The sequence below is a fragment of the Typha latifolia genome, chromosome 1 (genome assembly GCF_019914945.1).
Source record: "Typha latifolia isolate L0001 chromosome 1, TyphaL0001v2, whole genome shotgun sequence".
Lineage (NCBI taxonomy): Eukaryota > Viridiplantae > Streptophyta > Magnoliopsida > Poales > Typhaceae > Typha > Typha latifolia.
This window is the reverse complement of record NC_133086.1, coordinates 2,416,211-2,436,412: the sequence shown is the minus strand read 5'-3', so window position 1 is coordinate 2,436,412 and position 20,202 is coordinate 2,416,211. Positions and strand designations below refer to the sequence as shown.

The 20,202-nt window shown below is 38.6% G+C and overlaps 6 protein-coding genes across 9 annotated transcripts; 3 read left to right on the top strand and 3 right to left on the bottom strand.

Annotated features, from left to right (window-relative positions):
• The first annotated feature begins 204 nt into the window (after positions 1-204).
• LOC140780871 (cytochrome b561 and DOMON domain-containing protein At5g47530-like) lies at positions 205-2,995 on the top strand. 2 transcript variants are annotated; one of them, XM_073126577.1, is made up of 4 exons: positions 210-288; positions 385-1,458; positions 1,814-2,068; positions 2,476-2,995. In XM_073126577.1, exons 2-4 carry the CDS (start codon positions 835-837, stop codon positions 2,788-2,790), a joined length of 1,194 nt encoding a protein of 397 aa, XP_072982678.1. In that variant the 5' UTR covers positions 210-288; positions 385-834; the 3' UTR covers positions 2,791-2,995. The 2 variants fall into 2 exon arrangements, with proteins under 2 accessions (XP_072982671.1, XP_072982678.1); XM_073126570.1 differs by having other exon boundaries at positions 205-1,458.
• Positions 2,996-3,455: 460 nt separating this feature from the next.
• LOC140780883 (protein TIFY 10a-like) lies at positions 3,456-4,651 on the bottom strand. The gene is made up of 5 exons (XM_073126589.1): positions 4,384-4,651; positions 4,178-4,271; positions 3,918-4,093; positions 3,760-3,817; positions 3,456-3,671 (listed from the first exon to the last, which is right to left on the bottom strand). Exons 1-5 carry the CDS (start codon positions 4,526-4,528, stop codon positions 3,524-3,526), a joined length of 621 nt encoding a protein of 206 aa, XP_072982690.1. The 5' UTR covers positions 4,529-4,651; the 3' UTR covers positions 3,456-3,523.
• Positions 4,652-7,739: 3,088 nt separating this feature from the next.
• On the bottom strand, positions 7,740-8,129 carry LOC140796686 (cysteine proteinase inhibitor 5-like). The gene has a single exon (XM_073149769.1). The coding sequence runs from the start codon at positions 8,127-8,129 to the stop codon at positions 7,740-7,742; it is 390 nt and encodes a 129-aa protein (XP_073005870.1).
• A 2,471-nt stretch (positions 8,130-10,600) lies between these two features.
• LOC140781535 (cysteine proteinase inhibitor 5-like) lies at positions 10,601-11,176 on the bottom strand. The gene has a single exon (XM_073127550.1). The coding sequence runs from the start codon at positions 11,067-11,069 to the stop codon at positions 10,698-10,700; it is 372 nt and encodes a 123-aa protein (XP_072983651.1). The 5' UTR covers positions 11,070-11,176; the 3' UTR covers positions 10,601-10,697.
• Positions 11,177-11,341: 165 nt separating this feature from the next.
• LOC140780478 (pentatricopeptide repeat-containing protein At2g22410, mitochondrial) lies at positions 11,342-16,080 on the top strand. 3 transcript variants are annotated; one of them, XR_012107519.1, is made up of 3 exons: positions 11,342-13,510; positions 13,609-14,620; positions 15,958-16,080. XR_012107519.1 is itself a non-coding variant. In XM_073126070.1 (2 exons), exons 1-2 carry the CDS (start codon positions 11,515-11,517, stop codon positions 13,713-13,715), a joined length of 2,103 nt encoding a protein of 700 aa, XP_072982171.1. In that variant the 5' UTR covers positions 11,342-11,514; the 3' UTR covers positions 13,716-14,678. The 3 variants fall into 3 exon arrangements, 1 of the variants encoding a protein (XP_072982171.1); XR_012107518.1 differs by lacking the exon at positions 15,958-16,080 and adding an exon at positions 14,718-14,971; XM_073126070.1 differs by lacking the exon at positions 15,958-16,080 and having other exon boundaries at positions 13,609-14,678.
• A 33-nt stretch (positions 16,081-16,113) lies between these two features.
• On the top strand, positions 16,114-19,273 carry LOC140780492 (probable polygalacturonase). Its single transcript, XM_073126088.1, has 5 exons — positions 16,114-16,248; positions 16,439-16,559; positions 17,423-17,671; positions 18,112-18,265; positions 18,514-19,273. Exons 1-5 carry the CDS (start codon positions 16,204-16,206, stop codon positions 19,073-19,075), a joined length of 1,131 nt encoding a protein of 376 aa, XP_072982189.1. The 5' UTR covers positions 16,114-16,203; the 3' UTR covers positions 19,076-19,273.
• Positions 19,274-20,202: the final 929 nt, after the last annotated feature.

Here is a 20,202-nt window from a genome sequence, read left to right as displayed (position 1 = left end):
ACCGCGTTACCCGGACGGCCCGGTCACCTCCTGGCAGAACCAGTCACGGCGCAGGCCAGCTCGGTCAACGCGTCCAAAATCAGCGCATCTTGCACTTGGAGCAGCCGGCCCAACTGGGGCCCGCCGCCTCACCCAACTTTGACAACTTGATGCCGTATCCATCCATCGCCCTCGATTTAATCGTGCCCAAGGCGACGAACAAATGGGAGGGCAAGTGTTCATACTTGTTGACCTGGCCTTTGTTTATATTCCAGCTTTACCGATAAACGTTCATTAGCAAGCAGCCAAGTAAGTTATACGAAGATAATCTTTTCCCCAATAGTTTATCCAACTGATAGAGATTAATCATTAACCCGTTCTTTTTTATTTTTTATTTTTATATAGATCAGGTCTAAAGGAAGAAGTAGTCCACAAACTCAAATTGACCAAATATTAGTTATGGATTGAATTCGTCATTTGGTTCTTGGAAGTTAAAACTTGTTCCTTTATTAGTTAGATTATCTATCTATTTTGTTCTAATAAAAACTAATGTTAAGCTGTTCTCCTCGCTCTCTCTCTCTCTCTCTCTCTCCCAGTTTTTAGAAGACCTTTTCTTCACCTACCCAATTATCTCTTCCTGCAATCCTTTTGACTTGGAAGGGAAGACCTGATCTCCACCTGCCACCAATCCTCATGCCCATCTAATATCATTACTCCAGAAATCCTCAACAAAACCTCACCCCATTCCTAAAGTTTGCAAGCATTCTTGGTGATCAACTCTCATACCCACATCCAGAAAAGGAAGAAGAGGAAGAAGAAGAAGAAGAAGAAGAAGGAGGAAAGACTTCTCCCCTGATGGCCTTCTCCATGAGGCTATCCTTTGTCCTCTGCCTCCTCCTTACTCTGTTCGTCCTCCCTTCCTCTGCTCAAACTCAAAACTGCATCGGTGAAACCTTCTCCCAAAACAGGCTCTATTCCTTGTGCACCTCCCTCAATGAGCTAGGTGCAACCTTGCACTGGACTTACCACCCTTCCAATGGGACAGTAGACATAGCCTACAGAATTGCCCAAGACTCTTCATCCTGGGTTGCATGGGCCATCAACCCCTCCTCCTCCGGCATGCTCGGTGCGAACGCGATCTTCGCGTTTCATGATTCCTCCGGCGTGGTCACCACCATATCGTCGATAATCTCCTCCAGCAGCTATTCGCCGACAATTAAAGATGAGAGTTTGAGCTTCACGGTGTATAGCAAAGACGCGGAGTACTCAAACAACATGTACACAATCTTTGCCAGTCTGCAGCTGCCTAGCAATAAAACGACGCAGAACACGGTGTGGCAGGCCGGCGCGGACTTCTCCAACGGGCTTCCCAACGGCCATGATCAGACCGGACAGCACACCTTGTCGAAAACTAGCTTGAATTTCCTGTCTGGGAGTGCCGTGTCAACCGGATCGAACTCGAAGCTGCATCGCAAGAATGTAAGCATCTAGTTACCCTCCACAGGATTTAATGGTGAAACTGATGATAGTCCCTTTTTATGATGGTTAATATCTAATTAATTGAAATTCTGGTTGTATGTCAATTTTCGCCTGGTTTGTCCTATGTCATGAATCTTGAATTATTTTGTGAAGTCTATTAAGTAATCAGATATACTCATGATAGGATTTAGAGTTGGGTACTCGTAATTTTACTACATGAAAACGGCACGAGCAGTAATTAGATTTACCTATACGATCTTTTCGAAATGGTAGTTTCGTTTTTGTTGTCTTCCTGGATTATATATCAGAGGCAGCTTATATACATCCATTTCATGATTTGGACAATTGTATGCAGATCCATGGGGTGTTGAATGCTGTGAGTTGGGGTCTTATCTTGCCTCTTGGAGTAATGAGTGCAAGGTACCTGAGGGTGTTCAAATCAGCTGATCCTGCTTGGTTCTACCTCCATATTGCCTGCCAGTGCTCAGGTTACATACTTGGGATTGCTGGATGGGGTCTTGGCCTTAAGCTCGGGAGCGAGTCGAAAGGAATTACATACCACACTCACCGCAACATCGGCATTGTCCTCTTCCTTCTAGCTACACTTCAGGTAACCTATTGTATACTTTGATCTTTTACCTAATAGTAGCCTGTTCTTCAAAGTCCTAGAAGCAAGACTAATTCTTTGGAGTGGATTTGTGTGAAGGATATTGACTACTTTATGTGAGTAGTAGTATTCAAATTTGCCATTTTTTATTCCATTTAGAATTCTCCCACTCCATTTTAGTGAGAAGGTCTTGTTGATTCTAACTACCAACCATTTTATGTGAGTAGTAGTATTAAAATTTGCAGTTGTTGATTCACTTTAAACCTCTCCCACTCCTATTTGGTGAGAAGTTCTTGTCGATTACTTAACAATAATACAACTCTTTGTCACACGCACTATCTCACCAAAGATAATTATGCATTAGTTAGTAGTAATCTTTTTTTTTTTCTTTTTTTTGGTTTGCTATGTAGGTGCTTGCGGTGCTTCTAAGGCCCAACAAGGACAACAAGTATCGCATCTACTGGAACATCTACCACCATTCAGTGGGATACATGGTCATTTTATTGAGTATTATCAACATCTTCAAGGGCTTCAACATCTTGAATCCGGCACACAAGTGGAAGAACGCTTACATTGCTACCCTTGTGGTTCTAGCTTGCATTTATCTGGTTCTTGAGGTTACTACATGGATAATAGTTCTGAAGAGGAGGAGGAGCTCCCAGAAGTTGCAGATTGGTGCCAATGGAGCTAATGTATATGGCGTCAGGCAACAGTCAGTAGTGTAATGTAATGTTTACTTGCTATATATACTGTGTGGTTGGAGTATATAGGATGGCTTTTGATAGAGTAGCTGTTCTTTTGCTTGGCACTTAGAGATTCTTATTTTTACAATTCTGTTATTGTTGAGCCTATGTACTGATGTCTCATTCTATAGCCATGTTCCTGATATACACTTTTCTGGTGATAGTTTACACTGCACTTCCTGTTTAATTGAGTTCCTTTCTTCAGATAGTTCTACATATATGTGTTAATCTTTTGGAGTATCATTATGTTATTTGTACTATTGGAATTCCAGAATCCAGATTCTCTCTCTACAATTATGCTACCAACTCCATGAGGGATTTCTTCTCCACCCCATTACACCTGCTCTGAAAAGATAATATCATGTAAAGCTTGCATCCTTGCATCCAAGTGGTGGGGGGATGAATAAATAAATAGTCATCCATTGTATAAATCTAGTAAAAGGGGGCATCAAAGAAGGTGTTGAATAGAATATGTTTGGGGCCAAGTCTTTGGTGTCTCCTAAAGCAGGTAACCTACTCTTTCTTTTAAGACTCCAATAAAATGCAAATGGGTCTTGGTGCATAAAGTCACACAATAATATAACAAGAAAAGAGTAGGATAAACACATATGTCATGTATATCCCTCAACTAGGACATCAGAAATTGATTTAGAGACAGAGAAAAAAATAAGAAGAGATTAGATTAATTAACAAGGTACAATGTCATTAACATCTCCTACGAGCTACACTGCGAGCTCGAGCTCAAGCTCAAACTAGGGCTCGAGAGACGCGAACCCAATCCAAGCCAAGATTGGCGAGCCTCCTTGGTTGGACCAGCTGGTACAGGAGAAGAAGATACTTGATAGGGTGCGTTCCCATTGAGCCTAGAGATTAAGAAATTTAAACATTTAAGTCCAATTAACACTTCATATTAGCAGTTAAGTAGACAATGGAATTGAATCATCTACCTACCTATTCTTTCTCTTCTCAAGGAACCGATGAAGAGATGCCTTTCTTGCAATGGGTAGATCTGCAATCCAGCAGAGAATGTGGAAATCGTCTATCAGTACTAATAGACGATTGCTAAGGTTTTAATTTGGTAGTATCCACATGAGAATTAGTTTAATTACCACAAAATGTAGGTTGAGGTTGTCTACTAATCACTGGATTAGGAGAAGTTGACGCAGTGGAGCTTCCCTTGCCTGTTGCTATCTGCATCAAATCCTTAGCCTTCTCTGCTGGGAAATTGTCAAAAACTAGCACTTCTCCTCCATAAAAGATGGTCAATTGGGTTCTTTCCGGATGCCTGGAAAATGCAAATTAAGACGGTCAACATAATTTCTCACGAGTAATCCGATTATGAGATTTTCCGAGGACTAATTTTCCGTACCTCACTTCCGATGTAACGTCTTCTCCCCCCTCCTCGTCCTCCGACAATTCGGCGCCGGGCATCAATCTCATGGTCGTCGGCCGCCGAGTTTTGCCTAGAAATTATCAATTGGGAAAAAGAAAATTTAGCAACTCAGTAAATAGGAAGAGAAAAAAAAGAAGAAAAAAAGTGAAATTAGAGGGTGATTTTTGAAAAAGTTCTCACACCTTTGGGGTTTTCCGGAGCGATATTTCCAAGGCCGAGATTGGCGATGCTGCCCTTCTCCTTGACGTATTGGCTCAGGAGGTTGCAGGCGACCGCGAAGTTGGTCTTCTCCCCCGAACTCCATTGCCTTCTTCCCATCTCTGCCATCTTCTCGCTCTCGATCTTAATCTCTCTCTCTCTCTCTCTCTCTCTCTCTCTCTCTCTCTTTTCCTTTCCTTTTTAACTTCGCCTTCGTCTTCGCTTCTCTTTCGTCTCTCCCACTCTTCTCCATGGTTGCCTATCTCTGCTTTATAAACCCCCTGTTTAGTGTTTACCCAGCTCTCGCGCACGTGGTTCTTTACTTTTCCCTAGAGTTGTGAAACACGTGCGCTAAAATTTTAAAATTCCCACCGGAATTAGATGGCCGTTTCTTTGTTTCAAACCTATTGGTAGCAGCAGGCTAGAATAGTAGAATATGATTTAAATTTTGTCACATTTCTTGTACAATAATTAGGAGTAGGACCCTATCTTTTTAATTATTTGCAATTTACGCCCTAATTTTTAATATTATAAATTATACGCTCAATATATGTAGAAAAAAAAAAGTTCCTCAATTACATTAATACTAATACTATTTAATCAGATGTGAATATTCCAATCACCGCAAATTATATGAGCTCTCTTCCGAACAATCTTTTAGGCTTTTTGCTTGGAAGTTTTTTTGAATAAGTATTTTAGTGGTATTTTAAATAAATAAGGTATTTTTTATACATATATGAGAAAATAGATGGCTCTATTTGCAAATATTAAAAAAAAAAGGTGGGGGTGTTAATAGCAAATTTCCCTTATTAAAAGTTTCTTATTTTGAGTGGCTTAGGAGGAGAGACGTGGGTTTCGTGGAAATTCCACCACATGCTGCAGCGAAAGAGAATATAAAATTGACAAGGTTGGATAACGACATTGAATACATTATTAGAGAATAGGAAGACAGCACGACTATTCTTGTCTTGTCTTGTATTTATTTATTTAATTACTTTGTCGTTTTAAACTTTAAACCACCATGTGTACGTCGACATAATAATATATTAATAATAGGGGCTAAAGTTAATGCGTGCGGATTCTGTACAAAGTGGGCCGCTTAGTTGAGACACTCACGAGATTCATTCCAGTATTGCCCCTCTGTGGTTATGTTGATCGACTAAAATACAGAGGAAAAGAAATTTTGAATTTTAAATATTAGATCCGTATAGTATTTAATTCATATTCAGATCTATATTTTTTGTTTAGATAGGTACGAATTTAAATCGCACAAGTATTTTAAACAGATATGCACTAAATGATTGGCTTCATTTTATGGGTACGAATTACTATAAGGTGCTCATTGATATTTAACATGGTATATAGTTGTATCAAGAGTCGATTTGGATCCTAACTGCAGGATACTAGGTTTGGAGATCCTGTCGTACCAATGATCAACAATGATGAAATGCCCACAACTTGGTGATTAGAATAGCACGTTTCTTCCGTGGAATCGAATTAATTCTTTATCAATCAATTTGATGAAGATCTAACGGTTAAGATCTTTAAGAGTATAATAGGAATAAAAGATATTATCGATTCAGCAGGTAATTTTTTTAAGATATATAATCTTGCACATTATTTTTTAACAATTATATTATCTTAATATTTTATTAAGTAAAAGACATATATATCATTTACTGAGAGTAATGTATATATATATATATCAAAATAAGGGTATTGATGTCTTTTATAATTAACTTGATAAAAATTTAATTACATTTTATCTTTTTAATTATTTTTTATTATTTACATATATCCTCCGTTAGTTTAAGATTGGTTTAAATTAAATTTTAATAGATAGAGATAGAGAATTATATTTAAATTGAAGTTTATCTTCAAATAATCAAATTAAAATTATTTAATATTAAATAATATCTCTTATAATTAAGGCATAGTTATATTTAAGAGAGAAATCTTAACGGAAGAAAAAAAACTTGTAGAGCGTTTCTTCCGTACTTATCAATCACTTTGATGAGGATCTAATGGTTAAGATCTTCAAGGGTATAACAAGAAAATTGGAAAGTTAGGCACAGGTAATTAATCTTTTTAACTAATATACTCTTTTTCTTATGTAATGTGGTTTTGGAACCGTTACTGGGAAACCGGTACCGGGTATGAAAACCGGCTATTATAGCCGTTGGATTAAGATTATAATTTTTAAAGGTACATTGAAGTATTTGCCTAAGAATAATCTACGACCTTCAAGATATGTAGGAAGGAAATATATATATATATATATTTTGATTTCTCTGTACTCATTATGGGGATCAAGATGCGTGTAATTACATATCTAGTATGCAAGGATAAAAGATTGGATATGGTTAAACATCATAATGTTAAAGTCCATCCATTTCTCTTCAACTTGATTTACACGAGATCTCAAAATTACTTTTAAAGTTTTTGGCTACTCTGAATGTTGTACATAAGTTCTGACGGAATGGATATCCATTGTATAATGTTAATTTCTCAGTGGTATCTTTGAGACCTTCAAATTGAGTCCAGCTTTGCTTTCAAAGAGGCAATTCATCTCAATCCTACCATCTGATTCTAGCTCAATTACTTGTACGAGTGAACAGGAAAGGTCGACAAAAGCAAAATTGTGGTGTTGCCTGTCCTAATGCGTTAGATCTCTGTCCCCGTAAATTTATTAACATTAGTTCAAGTGTTAAATAATTATCAAAATTTTCTTTATTTAGTAGAGCTTACTGCAACTGATCAGATAGAGGAAAATAAGAACATCAGATGGTCTGTATTCTGAAATTTCTTATACTTCTGTTGGAGTTCCTACGTACATTTCCAGAAAATCATGATGTTTACTAGTAGGAACAATTGCTCGTCTTTGGATCCCTAATTATGACACTTTGTTGAAATTGGTATGTCCTAGTATTTTTAACCCAAATTCCTGCTTCTCAAAAGCATGCTTATTCTACATTGTTTAGTTCTCATAGTACAGAAGACAACAACCACGCACAGATCCTTTCAGTTTCAATATGTTTTTCTAATGGGTTAATATTCAAGTTAGCTAGCAATTATTTGTTTCCTTCTAACTTTTGTAACTCTTTTTTACCATTGTTAATTGGCCACCATGATATATAATCGAGTTGGTTAATTTTCTTTTTTCCCCTTTGTCTGCAGGTGCCTGCGGGGAGACCCCATGAACAACTATACGTACAAACCCTTCATATATTAACCATACAAGATAACATCTTTTCCACACTAGAACATCCATTATTCAACATCACAGACAGCCATGCATCATGCAAATTCCGAGCTAGCTACATTTCGTCAAACGCCAGTCTCAACTCTTAGTAATGCGCCTGAAGTACCTGAGAGCTCGAAACCCATCCCAGGGCCTCTCCCACACCATGGCCAAGTACTGCAACACTGTGCCTTGCCTGCTCGTCACCTCCACCACCAACAGGTAGTTGAGACCCGCCACGAACTGCTTGTCGCCTTTCACCACCCTCCTGAACATCTTGCCAGCCTTTGGCGACGTCTTGTTGTGCTCCGCTACGGCGTACTCGCCAATCGCCTGTATGTTTGGTTCCGTTACGTTCTTGATCCGGGTCCATCCACCGACGATCAAGGGCTTAGGAGACGGCGGAGATGTTTCGTTAGATGCATGCGAAGTAGGGATGGTAGTGGCAAGAAGAAGAGGAAGAAGAGGAAGGAGAAGAAGGGATCTCATGGTGGTGTGAGCTCAATGTGGATAGGAGGATCCCTACTCTCTTTATATAAGGGGATAGGAGGGCCAAGTGTCCTTAGTTTATTCTCAACTTTGAGTGTTGACTAAGTTAATGCAATACATTTCAGGTGGATTAAGTCATTGCTTTTAGATCTAAACACTGGATACCACATTGGGTTTCAATCCTTTAGTTGACTCCAAAGTCGTGTGCGAGAAGTTCGATGGTATTTGTACCCTGATATTATTTTAAAAAGAGTAGATAGATAGTTGATAGAATATAATATTGCCTGTTGTCCCCTACTAGACCCATTTTCTCTACTAAATCAGTTGGATTCTATTGATACAGGGACTACAAAAGAGTACAGGTGAATGCTATATAGTACTATTTAACTCACAATATATATATAGAGCTGTGATAAATTTCACCATTCTGATCTGCTTCGTGGAAGAAAGTGGTGTGAGACAATCGAGTTCTTAGATTAAAGTGCCCCCTAGATTGAATAGTAATGAAGCCATTAATAGGTAAGTAAAGTAAACTAAACATTGGAATTGGAGCTAATATTGAAAATTCTAATCCAACTTGCTAATATAGTCCTAGACTTCTTGTATATTAATATATCACTAGTCAGTAGCCACTGCCAATAGCGTTAGCACAGTGAATACAATGTTACAAAGGAAAAGAGGTTTGAAGTGAACGAATTGATCTTCTTTCAAATGTTGATCACCTCTGAAACATAATCCTTTCTCTTTCTTTGTTAAGTCTTGGTATTATATACTATTATTTCGTTTTTATTTTTAAATTATATCATCAAATACAAAACAGCGATAAAATAGAAGTATTTCTTTCACGATATTGCATCAATTAACATAATCGGCATCGCTCACAGAATTTAGCTTGCAATATTTAACTAGAACAGAGGATCCTCGGCAACGTGTATAGATTACTTCAAAGTTGCACATGACCTAGCAGCCGATCGAACAACTATGAGCCTCTCAATTTATTACAGTGACATCAAACAATTTTATTAAAAGTATAATAACACTATAACACATAATATTATCACACAAAGCCATGCACGCATGTTATTACAAAGTATGTTAAGTTAACGTTATTTTTGCAGCCAGCTCTAGCTCTACTAGCATTTCAGTCATTCCCTTCCTCCTCTCTTCTAAAGAGGGCTTTCTTTTCGCAGTCGACATTTTCTTCCCTCTTGTCTCCTATCTAGAGTGACTATGAGAGAGGAGAGATCCTTCTCTCGTTTATAATTTTTTTTCTCCCTTCTTCGCCCATTCCACTAGTTAACCTTGCTCCTTTATTGTCATCTCTTTTCACTTCCTCTCCCTCTCCCTCTCCTTTGCCTTTTAGGTTTACAACCACTTGTGTGTTCGCGATCTTCGACTAGTTGCTGCTATTGCTATGTCGGTCTTTGTCAAAATTATCGTCATCAACCTCCCCACTATCCGATCTACCTCCCTTCTTTCCCCACATTCCATCTTGCCCTCCCTCCTTCCTCTATTCACCCCAACTTCTTCTTCCGCTGTAGTATCCACCAAGGCAGCTAGCCTTTTGAACTTAGTTTCTTTGCTTAATTTCTTTTACTTTAACCGATTACTATATGATGATTGTTGTGCTTACTTCAATGTTGATGTGGATAAACTAAAGTCGCAATTTTAGAGCTAATAAAAGCCCTTATTCTAGTGTTGTACTATCGTGGTGTTATTATGATTGCTTTATTTTCTTCGCCCTTTGGTTGCTTTATTTTCTTTACCTCTGATTTGATACAGTTTGTTTACTATTGTATTGTTGATGTTTCTCTAAGTCCTCGTTCATTTAAAAAATAATTTTTTTATTATTCTAAATATAATTTTATATTCTAAAATGACAACTAAACATCATAATAATCTCATTCTAGGATACAACTCTATTCATCAAAATTATAATTATACCACATGCTAATCCAATTACTAATTTATCCTTGTTGTACATCCAATTAAACTTCTTTATATCAAATCAATGAGGATTCATAGTATTTTTCTAAAAAGTAAAATAATTTTTCATCTTTTTCTAAACTTTATATTATATCAAAAAAAATTATTATATTCTTATTATAGAACACAAATAAATATAAAAATAATTATTTATGAAATAAACCCACGTTATTACTAAAGTAAAGGATGCCTAAGTGGGGTTATCCAAATCATTTCTCAATTTTCCTTTGTGTATCAATTTTTTAACCGGCAGTTATAATCTTTTGGTTTAAACTAAATGATATTTCTCGTATGGACTTTCCCTAAAGAAAACGTCCTTAAAGGATAAAAGAGATAAAAATATATTTTCTCTATCATCTTCTTATATATATATATATATATATATATATAGTTTTGCTTAGGGTCAAGGCCCAAATAAGTTAGGTATGATCGCTCCATTTCCGGTCAAGATAGGCTCCCAAATTGATATAATTAAAACAAGGAGATGGATCAACAGATCTAAATCTTTATCAAGAGAAGATAAACGCCAACCAACATCACAAAGATCTCCACCAAATTAAAAACACGTTACACATAACATCATCAATTCTTCACGGGCTTAAAGGAGATGAGCTGCTTGAACCCCTCCCACGTCTTCTCCCAGACCACAGCCTCGTACTCTCCGGTCGCCCCGCCTGCGTCCTTGGCCTCCACCACGAGCCGGTAGTTGACGCCGGACACGACTTGGGTCTCGCCCTTCACCACCTTTCCGAACACAAGCTCGGGCTTGGCCGCCTTGTTGTGCTCCGCGATGGCGTACTCGCCGAGCTCCTGGACCTGGGGGTCGCTGATGTTTTTGATGGCCTTCCAACCCCCGAGGGCCAACGCCCTGCGTGGATGTTTGGCGGATACATGAGACGGCGATGCGAGGATGAGAAGGAGAGGAAGAAGAAGGAGAAGAGAGAGGGATTTCATGATGGTGGTGTGGTGTGGTTTGTTTGGGCTGGAGGGGGTGGGATATATAGTGGAGGTAGTGGAAAGGGAGGATTAGAACGCCAGTTGGGAGTGGGAGGGTGGGCGTGGGGTTTCGGTTTTTCTCGAACGCATTCGCTGAGTGGCTATTAATATAATGGCAGGGCCTTTATCACTTTCCTTTTATTTATTTATTTTTAATTTTGAAAATTTGTTCTTCGTATCGGTGACTCCCCCCCCCCCGGTTTCAATAGGCGAGATGGGAAAGAATTTTCGTAACGGATTTGCCCCGTGAGGAGCGTATCAGTCACAGTGGGATATGGAATATGGTGGGTAATGTACAAAAAACAAATAGCCGTATTAGGAGGGTGTAACTTGCAAAAAGACTCTTGTTGTTTTTAAGTCAAAACAAAGTCCCCTCCTGAGCTCGAACATTGCTTCCCTCTTCATGATCTCTCTCCAACTCTCCCATGCCCAATCCACTTCTCGCGTTCTAAATCTCCTCCAAATCCCACCCATCTCTCTCCTCCACAATAGCCGATTACCTCCTGCTCATAGCCCAAAACCCAAGCCAAAGTCAACCCGCCCTTCCGTTCCCACACACCCGCTCCTCTCCCTCTTGGACGAAAGATGCCGCACATTGGACCAACTGAAGCAAGTCCAAGCTCAAATGGTTCTCTGCGGTGTAATCTCAAATGGGTTCTTCGCGGGCCGCTTGATTTCCTTCTGTTCCATCTCAGATTCTCCTAACCTTGGCTATGGCAGATTGATCCTAAGCACTCTGGAAAACCCAAATGTTTTTTCTTGGAATGTGGCAATCCGAGGCTATTCCGATAGCGATGAGCCGAAAGAATCTTTGTCGTTGTATAAGTTGATGCTTGAATCCAATGCGCGGCCGGACAACTACACCTATCCTTTCTTGTTCAAGGCTTGTGCTAGAATGTCTTATCTTAGATGTGGGATTGGGGTGTTTGTTCATGTGTTGCAATTTGGTTTCGATTCGGATGTTTATGTGACCAATGCGTTAATTAATATGTTTGCCACATGTGGTGGACTGGAAAATGCACGTAAGTTGTTCGACAGAAGTTGTGTGAGAGATTTAGTTTCCTGGAATACAATGATAAACTCTTATGTGCAGAGTGGGCATCCGAGAGAAGCATTGGAGATTTTTAGACAGATGCAGGTGGGAAACATTAGGCCTGATGAGGTTACCATGATAGGAGTTGTCTCATGCTGTACACAATTGCAAGATTTAGATCTTGGATGGAAATTTCATCAATATGTAGATGAAAATGGATTGGAATTAACAGTTCCTCTAAGCAATGCCCTGATGGATATGTATGTGAAGTGCGGAAATTTGGAGCCTGCAGAATCATTGTTCAATAGCATGGCAAAGAGGACTGTTGTTTCTTGGACCACCATGATAACAGGGTATGCAAAGTTTGGACTATTGGAATCTGCTCAACATCTCTTCGACGAGATGCCAGAGAGGGATGTTGTCCCATGGAATGCCTTAATAGCTGGTTATGTTCAATGTAAACGAGGTAAGGAGGCAATTTTCTTATTTCATGAAATGCAAGCATCGAATGTGATACCCGACGAGGTTACCATGGTTAGTCTTTTGTCTGCATGTTCCCAACTTGGTGCCCTAGAAATGGGGATGTGGGTTCACCATTACATCGAAAGAAGTGGCTTCTCCTTGAGAGTTGCTCTTGGGACTGCTCTGGTTGACATGTATGCCAAGTGTGGAAACATTGAGAAATCGCTTCTCATGTTCAGAGAGATCCCTGAGAGAAATGCACTAACCTGGACAGCGATGATTTGTGGTTTGGCTAGTAATGGATATGCAGGAGAGGCTATAAAGCACTTCTTAGATATGAAGGAAATCGGATTACAGCCAGATGAAGTTACCTTTGTAGGGGTTCTGTCAGCCTGTTGTCATGCTGGTCTGGTTAATGAGGGACGAGCATTTTTTGCTGAAATGAACACAAAGTATAAACTTCAAAGAAGGCTGAAACATTACTCATGCATGGTAGACCTTCTAGGTAGAGCCGGCCACTTAGATGAGGCAGAAGAGCTGGTCGAGTCTATGCCCATGAAGCCCGACACAGTAGTTTGGGCTGCACTGTTCTTTGCTTGTAGAACTCATCATAATGTTTCCATGGGTGAAAGAGCAGCATTGAAACTACTAGAGTTAGATCCGCATGACAGTGGAATCTATGTGTTGCTAGCTAATATGTATGTGGAGGCAAACATGAGGCAGGAGGCTGATAAAGTGCGGATTTGGATGAGGAATATGGGAGTAGAGAAAACTCCTGGGTGTAGCTCTATTGAGGTGAATGGTATGGTTCATGAATTCATTGCAAGGGACAATTCACATCCAGAGAGCAAAGATATTTACGAGTGCTTAGAGAAACTGACAAGGCAAATTAAGCAAACTAAAGGTATTGTTAACCTTTGTCAGGTTGGCATTGCATAGAGTGATTCTCACTGAAGCAGTAATGGTTGGCTAATGTTCTGATGTAATGTCCATTCTTTCAAGGAGTGATTAAAAATATGACAAGCATCAAGCACCAAGGAAGAACTTGGGCAGAGATTTTCAAGCATTGCTGTGGAAATCTGCAAAGTCATATATGCGGTCACCTGTGAAAAGATTGCTCAAACTCTTCGCTGCCAGATGCTTAGTGAGCAATGTAGGAGGGTGCAGAAATCATAATCATGTACCTACAGTTACAGCTTATTCAAGTGCCTGATCTACTCAATCTTTCTGAAATAAGAAGGTGAGATGATATAAATCATGTATCTCTAAGACTCCTAGGATTGCTTATTGAAGTCAGTATGCATGTTTAGAGGAACCTCTAAGTGAAATGATTTTTGGTATTTCTTGTCATGATTTGTGAGAATGTGGGACGGAGTTACCTTGATCTTATGCCAGTTGAGGAATTTTTCTGAAAAAACACAAAATATGAACTTCAGTGAAGGATGAAACTTTATCCTGCATGACCTTTTAGGCAGAGCCCGGCAGTTTGAGGAGGTAGAAGAGCTGGTCATGAGTCTGCCTATGAAGCCTGACACAGTATACTGCTGTGCTCTATTTCTTTTTTACATAAGCTGCTTGACGACAGTAGAATCTGTATTTCTGGCACACATGCATCTGGAGGCAAACATGAGGAAGGAGTCTGATGATGCAAGGATTTTGATGGAGTGCTGTGGGAGAAGAGAGAACTCCTAGAATTAGTTCTACCAAGCTGAAAGGCAGAGTTCATGAGTCATATATACATGGTGAGGAAGAGCACATCCAGAAAGCAATGCCATTTATGGGTGCTCCATGCTAAGGCAAATTGAGCAAACTAGTATTATGGTTGACCTTTGTCAGCTAGAGACTACATAGAATTTATCCATCTATTCTTTTATTATTCAAGGAGAAATGGCGGACAGCTGCTACAAATTTCCATAATCACTGGGAATGGTTAAATAATGGGCTGAAAGCAATGCTCAAACTCCATATCTCTGGACATCAATTGAAGGTTTACTGATCCCTAGCACTGTAATATGTGAGTTTGGTTTGAACTAAATTCTGTTTCTATAGTTTCTAATTATTCTTAGCATGTCCATATAATCTTTTCTTATGTATAATTCTTCTCTTTTCAGTGAAAACTACAAAAGAATCAGATGTTGATGATTTCGGTGGAACAACTTTATGAAGCAATTTAATTGCAGTTTAGTGCCTCAGACCTCTAGATATTCTATGTAGCATTAACCTTTAATTCCAAGAGTTGGGAGAAGCAATGTTTGCAAATTGCATTGTCACATTGATCATAAAGCTAGAGCAAGATGAAAATAACAGAGGCATCTGACAGACCATAGTAGAATAAATTAATTATTTCAAATTACTGAAAACAAAATTTTCTTATATATTTTTATTATTTTTTTATTGCACTCCATTTTTAAGGATTCTGTAATCTAAATTTTTTTTTCTTATAATTTTTACATAACACCGTGAGTTTTTTGGAACCTCTTTTAAAGCTTTAACCAGCTTAACTTAAACTGCCATTTTCAAACAGAAAACTATTTAACTAAAAAAATATTCTGTTAAAAATATTAAAGATAATTTTTTTAAATATCATAAATAACTTTTTGGTGGGGTTGGAAAGGGTGATTAGATCTACGAAGAGGTTGGGTTGGGTTAAGATTGGATACTGGCTTTAAACGGTTTGGTTAGTGTGGGTTTAGATTAGAAAATTTTCAAGGTATGTTAATAATTTAATCAACAAAGTATCATAAATCATAGAGCAGAGTTAATAGTAATTAGTCAAGTAACAGTCAGATGTTATATGAAAACTACATGGATGGGTTCGCCCGAGTATTAGCCGGAGCAGCCTAATCCAACTAATAATACATGGATATATCCAAAGATTGGATAGGAGAAATTATCCGCTAGTAAAACAAACACCTTGTAAATTTAGTTATTATTATATCCGAAGATTACTTTATATCATATATATTCGGAAAAAAGATAAAAGTTTTGGAGATAAACGATTGGGTAGATCTTGATGATAACAGAAAAGCTATATCTTACTACGACTCTATTGAACTAAACCAACAAGTCAACAACCGTTTGATTGTTATGATAGATCCTCCAAAATTCTGCGACGTTCTCTTCCAAGAACCAGTAGACATATAAACATATATCCCATAGCAAGTTGGGATCACAGAGATCAAGATGGCAGATCTTCTTTCCAGCATTAGATTAAAGTCACACCAACAAAGGCCTGCAGCATGCATGAAAGCATTGCTGTGCCTTGTTGCAGTCTCATTGCTGTGCATTCTCTACTTGGTCGTTTACGTTCAGCAGGCCGGTAACACGAGGTTTGATTATGTCAAAGAGCAGATTGAGACGACGTCTAGCGGCGTGGTTTACACCGCGACTACGATCAGCATCGTACGATCATCGGCCTCGAGGTCTGGCCGCCGGAGGGTCTTCAACTTGGAGGAGTTTGGAGGGGTTGGGGATGGGGTGACGTTGAACACCAAGGCGTTCGAGCAGGCGGTGCGCAAGATCGAAGAGCTTGGTGGGGGGCAGCTTAACGTCGGACATGGGAGGTGGCTTACTGCACCCTTTAATCTCACTAGCCATATGACTCTCTTCCTCATGAAAGATGCAGTTATTCTTGGTGCTGAGGTGAGCCATTAGATAACTTCAACTCTACTTGAGATGGTCAAAGGTGAATGAATAGAATACCTTTCTGACTAGGGATCAAAGTTTAGAATGCCTTTTTTCAATGAAGAAAAGGTTTAATTAACCTCCTAAAAACAGAGTTATGCTTTCTCTCACGTCAAATACTTTCTTAATTATTTGTGCAATCTAACAGGACGAGAAGCAGTGGCCTTTGATGCCACCATTGCCATCGTATGGACAGGGGAGGGAAAAGAAAGGACCTAGATATGGGAGTCTAATCCATGGTCAAAACCTGCTCGATGTGGTTATAACAGGTTAGTCAGTCAAATTAAGATAAGAAAAGAAAAATTACTTCAGGCCATGTTATGTTAATATTTTCTCTCCAGTTTTCTATCTTTAAAGTAAAAGAACAAAATAATAGCTCAGAGGGTGTTCACCATTATTTGGTTTTGCCAGATTTAAATGAAGGGACAAAGATAGGGACTAACACATTTCAGTTGATTCCCTTTTGCAAAAAATTATATAATAAAAAATGTTTGTAGAATTTACTTTGTATACTTGTCAATAATTTTAAAAACTTAAGTCATTAGAGAATAATAATTTTTATATTTTATGTTCTAGCACACTTTTTATTTTTCAGTTTAAAATATTTTGATAGACTTAAGAAGATGACTTAACTTAAGCTGATGGAGGTTTTATATTTTAAACAATAGATGTGATTAGTAAGATTTAAACTTAGGATTTATGCTTTTATGCTGTGTTAATTCACTAATTGCTGATGTGAAAAACAAAAGAACAAACCCATGGTATACATCAATGGAGTGTTGGAATTCACCGAGGAGAAACAAAATAGGCTATCTCAAAAAAGATTAGTCTTGTAAACAGTCTTCTAAACTTTTATATAGGTAAAACTAAAGAGAAAAATATACTAAAATATCTGAAGAAAGTGCCTAATAAATAAAACATAAAAGGCCGTCACCCGGTGGCATGCGACCTTATACTTTGTCTTACAAATGATCTAGAACTAGTGACCACACTAAATACTCTTAAAGTCCTAACAAGTTAGAAAATAGTGATTTTTATATTTTATATTCTAGAAGAAAAATGTTTATAAATAAAGAATGCATTTCATGTTAATTGAATTAGATTAGTTTGATCGAACTCTTCTCTGTTGCAGGAGACAATGGTACCATAGATGGACAGGGTCAAGCGTGGTGGACCAAATTTCAAAATGAAGAGCTAAACAACACAAGAGGTCCCCTTGTGCAGCTAATGTGGTCCAAAGATATAGAAATTTCTAGTGTAACCCTACGTAATTCTCCATTCTGGACAGTCCATCTGTATGACTGCAAAGATGTTCTTGTCTCAAATGCAACCATATTGGCTCCTCTTTACGGTGCACCAAACACAGATGGAATTGATCCTGGTAAGCGTGCATCTGTGTCTTTAACTTCAATACTTTTTTTTTTTTTTTTCTTTTCTCTCTATTTCCATTTTAGAAATCTGTTTATCTGGGCCAATGAAAAATGTATTGTGTTCTGTAAGAAATGTTAACCAGTGAACTAGAATCTCCTTTTAGGTATTGCTGACATTACACTTTTCCAGTTCATTCCTAGAGAAACTTATAAGAGACGATCATATTTTTGAACAAAGAAAAAGCTAAATTTTTTTGGCAGCAAAAGCTTTTCTTTTCCTGGTCTTCAGATACATTCTTCAAGGAGTTTACCATTCACACTCAATAGTAATATTCGTTTGGATTTGGATTTCACCCTCAATTACCATGCTTGCTTGGATTTGATGAAATTAACTTCATTCTTGTTCACTCATTCGGCCTTCTTGATTCTAATGTCTTGTTGTTCAATGTAGATTCCTGCGAGAATGTGTTGATAGAGAAGTCATACATTAGTGTAGGTGACGATGCGATAGCAATAAAGAGTGGCTGGGATCAGTATGGAATTGCATATAACCAATCATCAAAAAATATTACGATCCGCAATAATGTTCTTCAAAGTGCTGTGAGGTGAGTCCACTCTCCATTTCAGTATCCACCTTTGTACAAGTACATTTATCTTAGTGAGCCAAGGCAACTCATAAGACCATGACTATGATCACTCTATTAATCTTTAATCTAGAAGCATATTACTTTTTGGCTTATATGTTACTATACATCGATGCTTGGTTTCTGCAAGCCATGCGTCCATATAACTTCCACTAGTATGTGTTTGTATCACATAATAACTCTCTCAGTTTTGCTATATTATCCCGCAGTGCTGGTATCTCAATAGGCAGTGAGATGTCTGGTGGGATTTCAGATGTCTCAGTGGAAAATGTGAACATATTTGACTCAAAGCGTGGTATAAGGATAAAAACTGCACCTGGGAGGGGTGGCTACGTGCGTCGCATCTCATACCGCAATGTGACTGTTGATAACGCCTTCATTGGCATCATGATTAAGACCCAATACAACGAGCACCCTGATGAAGACTTCGACTCCAAGGCACTTCCTACCATTGACGGAGTTACGTTTGAAACTATCCGTGGCAACAATGTCCGTATCCCGGTCCGTATTGAAGGCAGTGAAGATATACCTGTGACAGGACTTAATTTCACTGACATGCAAGTGGGCTTGTCGAAGAAGAAGAAGCGTGTCTTCCAGTGCTCTCACGTCAAGGGGATCGCAACGCGGCCGATCTTCCCGGAGCCATGCGGCCAACTCGACCTTTATGATGAGTTCGGGCAGCTGGAGCGGCCAGCAGGATCGGAGATGAAGAAGACGAAGAAGAGGAAGAAGAAGGAGAAGAATGAACACACAGAATACTCCTTGGATTAATTGAAGTTGGGCTATGTTTTTTCTTTTTTCTCTTTCCTCTTTTATTATTGGGATTAATCACTTGATAGCAAAATAGAATTTGAATTGAATCTTGGGTACCACCTTAGAGACATGAAGTCCTAAGGGAATTAAGTTAATGGCTCTCTGTCTGTCGTATGTACAACAGAGACTTATACCATACATGATTGGCAATATGAATAGTAGTTGGATATATAATTGGTTCTCTCAAAATCCTAGTGATGCAGCAGCTGCTTACTACTTCTAATTGATGTCTATATATGTTAATCTAATTCTCTTCGTGAAAATGCTAGTACTGAAGTTTGACTGCCAGCTCCAAGAAGAATCTTCCATGTGTTTAGATCTCAAGGTATCTTTTTTACTGTCTCCAGTCAGCTTTATAAAGAATAACACATAGTAGCCTCTGGTCCAAGACTCTTAAGATCCTTCTTTTTGCTTTGCTTTTGTGGGCAGAAGACTCTCAAAAGCATTTATTCCACGTCATTTGCCTCCTCCTCCTCCTCCAAGTTGGTCCATTTCGCATAGAGATCAGTGAGGATAGCCACTTTTTCCAACGACCCTCTTGTGCTTCCCCTATCAAGCATCTAAATCATCATAATTAATCTTGGCAAAATTAAATTGCATGCTTATAAATATGGCCAGAGGAAGTTACGATTTGGTTTGACTGCTTACAACCAATCGATCCCTTATAGTGTTATTGCTCGGTCGTTTTCGTTAAGTAAACCAACTTACCCATATTATTCCTCAGATTATCTCCCTCACGCTTCATCAACCCCACCACCTCTAATCTTCGTTACTTCCAAGGCACACATAGTACGTAGCACAATTACCTGATCCACAAGGCAAAAGTGGGTCTCGTTATATAGAGTATGGTACGAAGAAAAATTACAACTTATTAACGTAATACTTAGCAGAGTGTAAATAAAATAAAATAAAAATAAAATAAAAAAGAGGTTTTAGCGGGGGGTGGAATAAAGAAATTCCAAGCGTGGGCCCTCCATTGCGTACGACCCAAGCGATGTATGTATGAGTATGATCTATCTGTTCCCGCCTTTACTCAACCCCGGCGCTTATTCTTATTCTTATTATTATTATTATTTATCCACCTC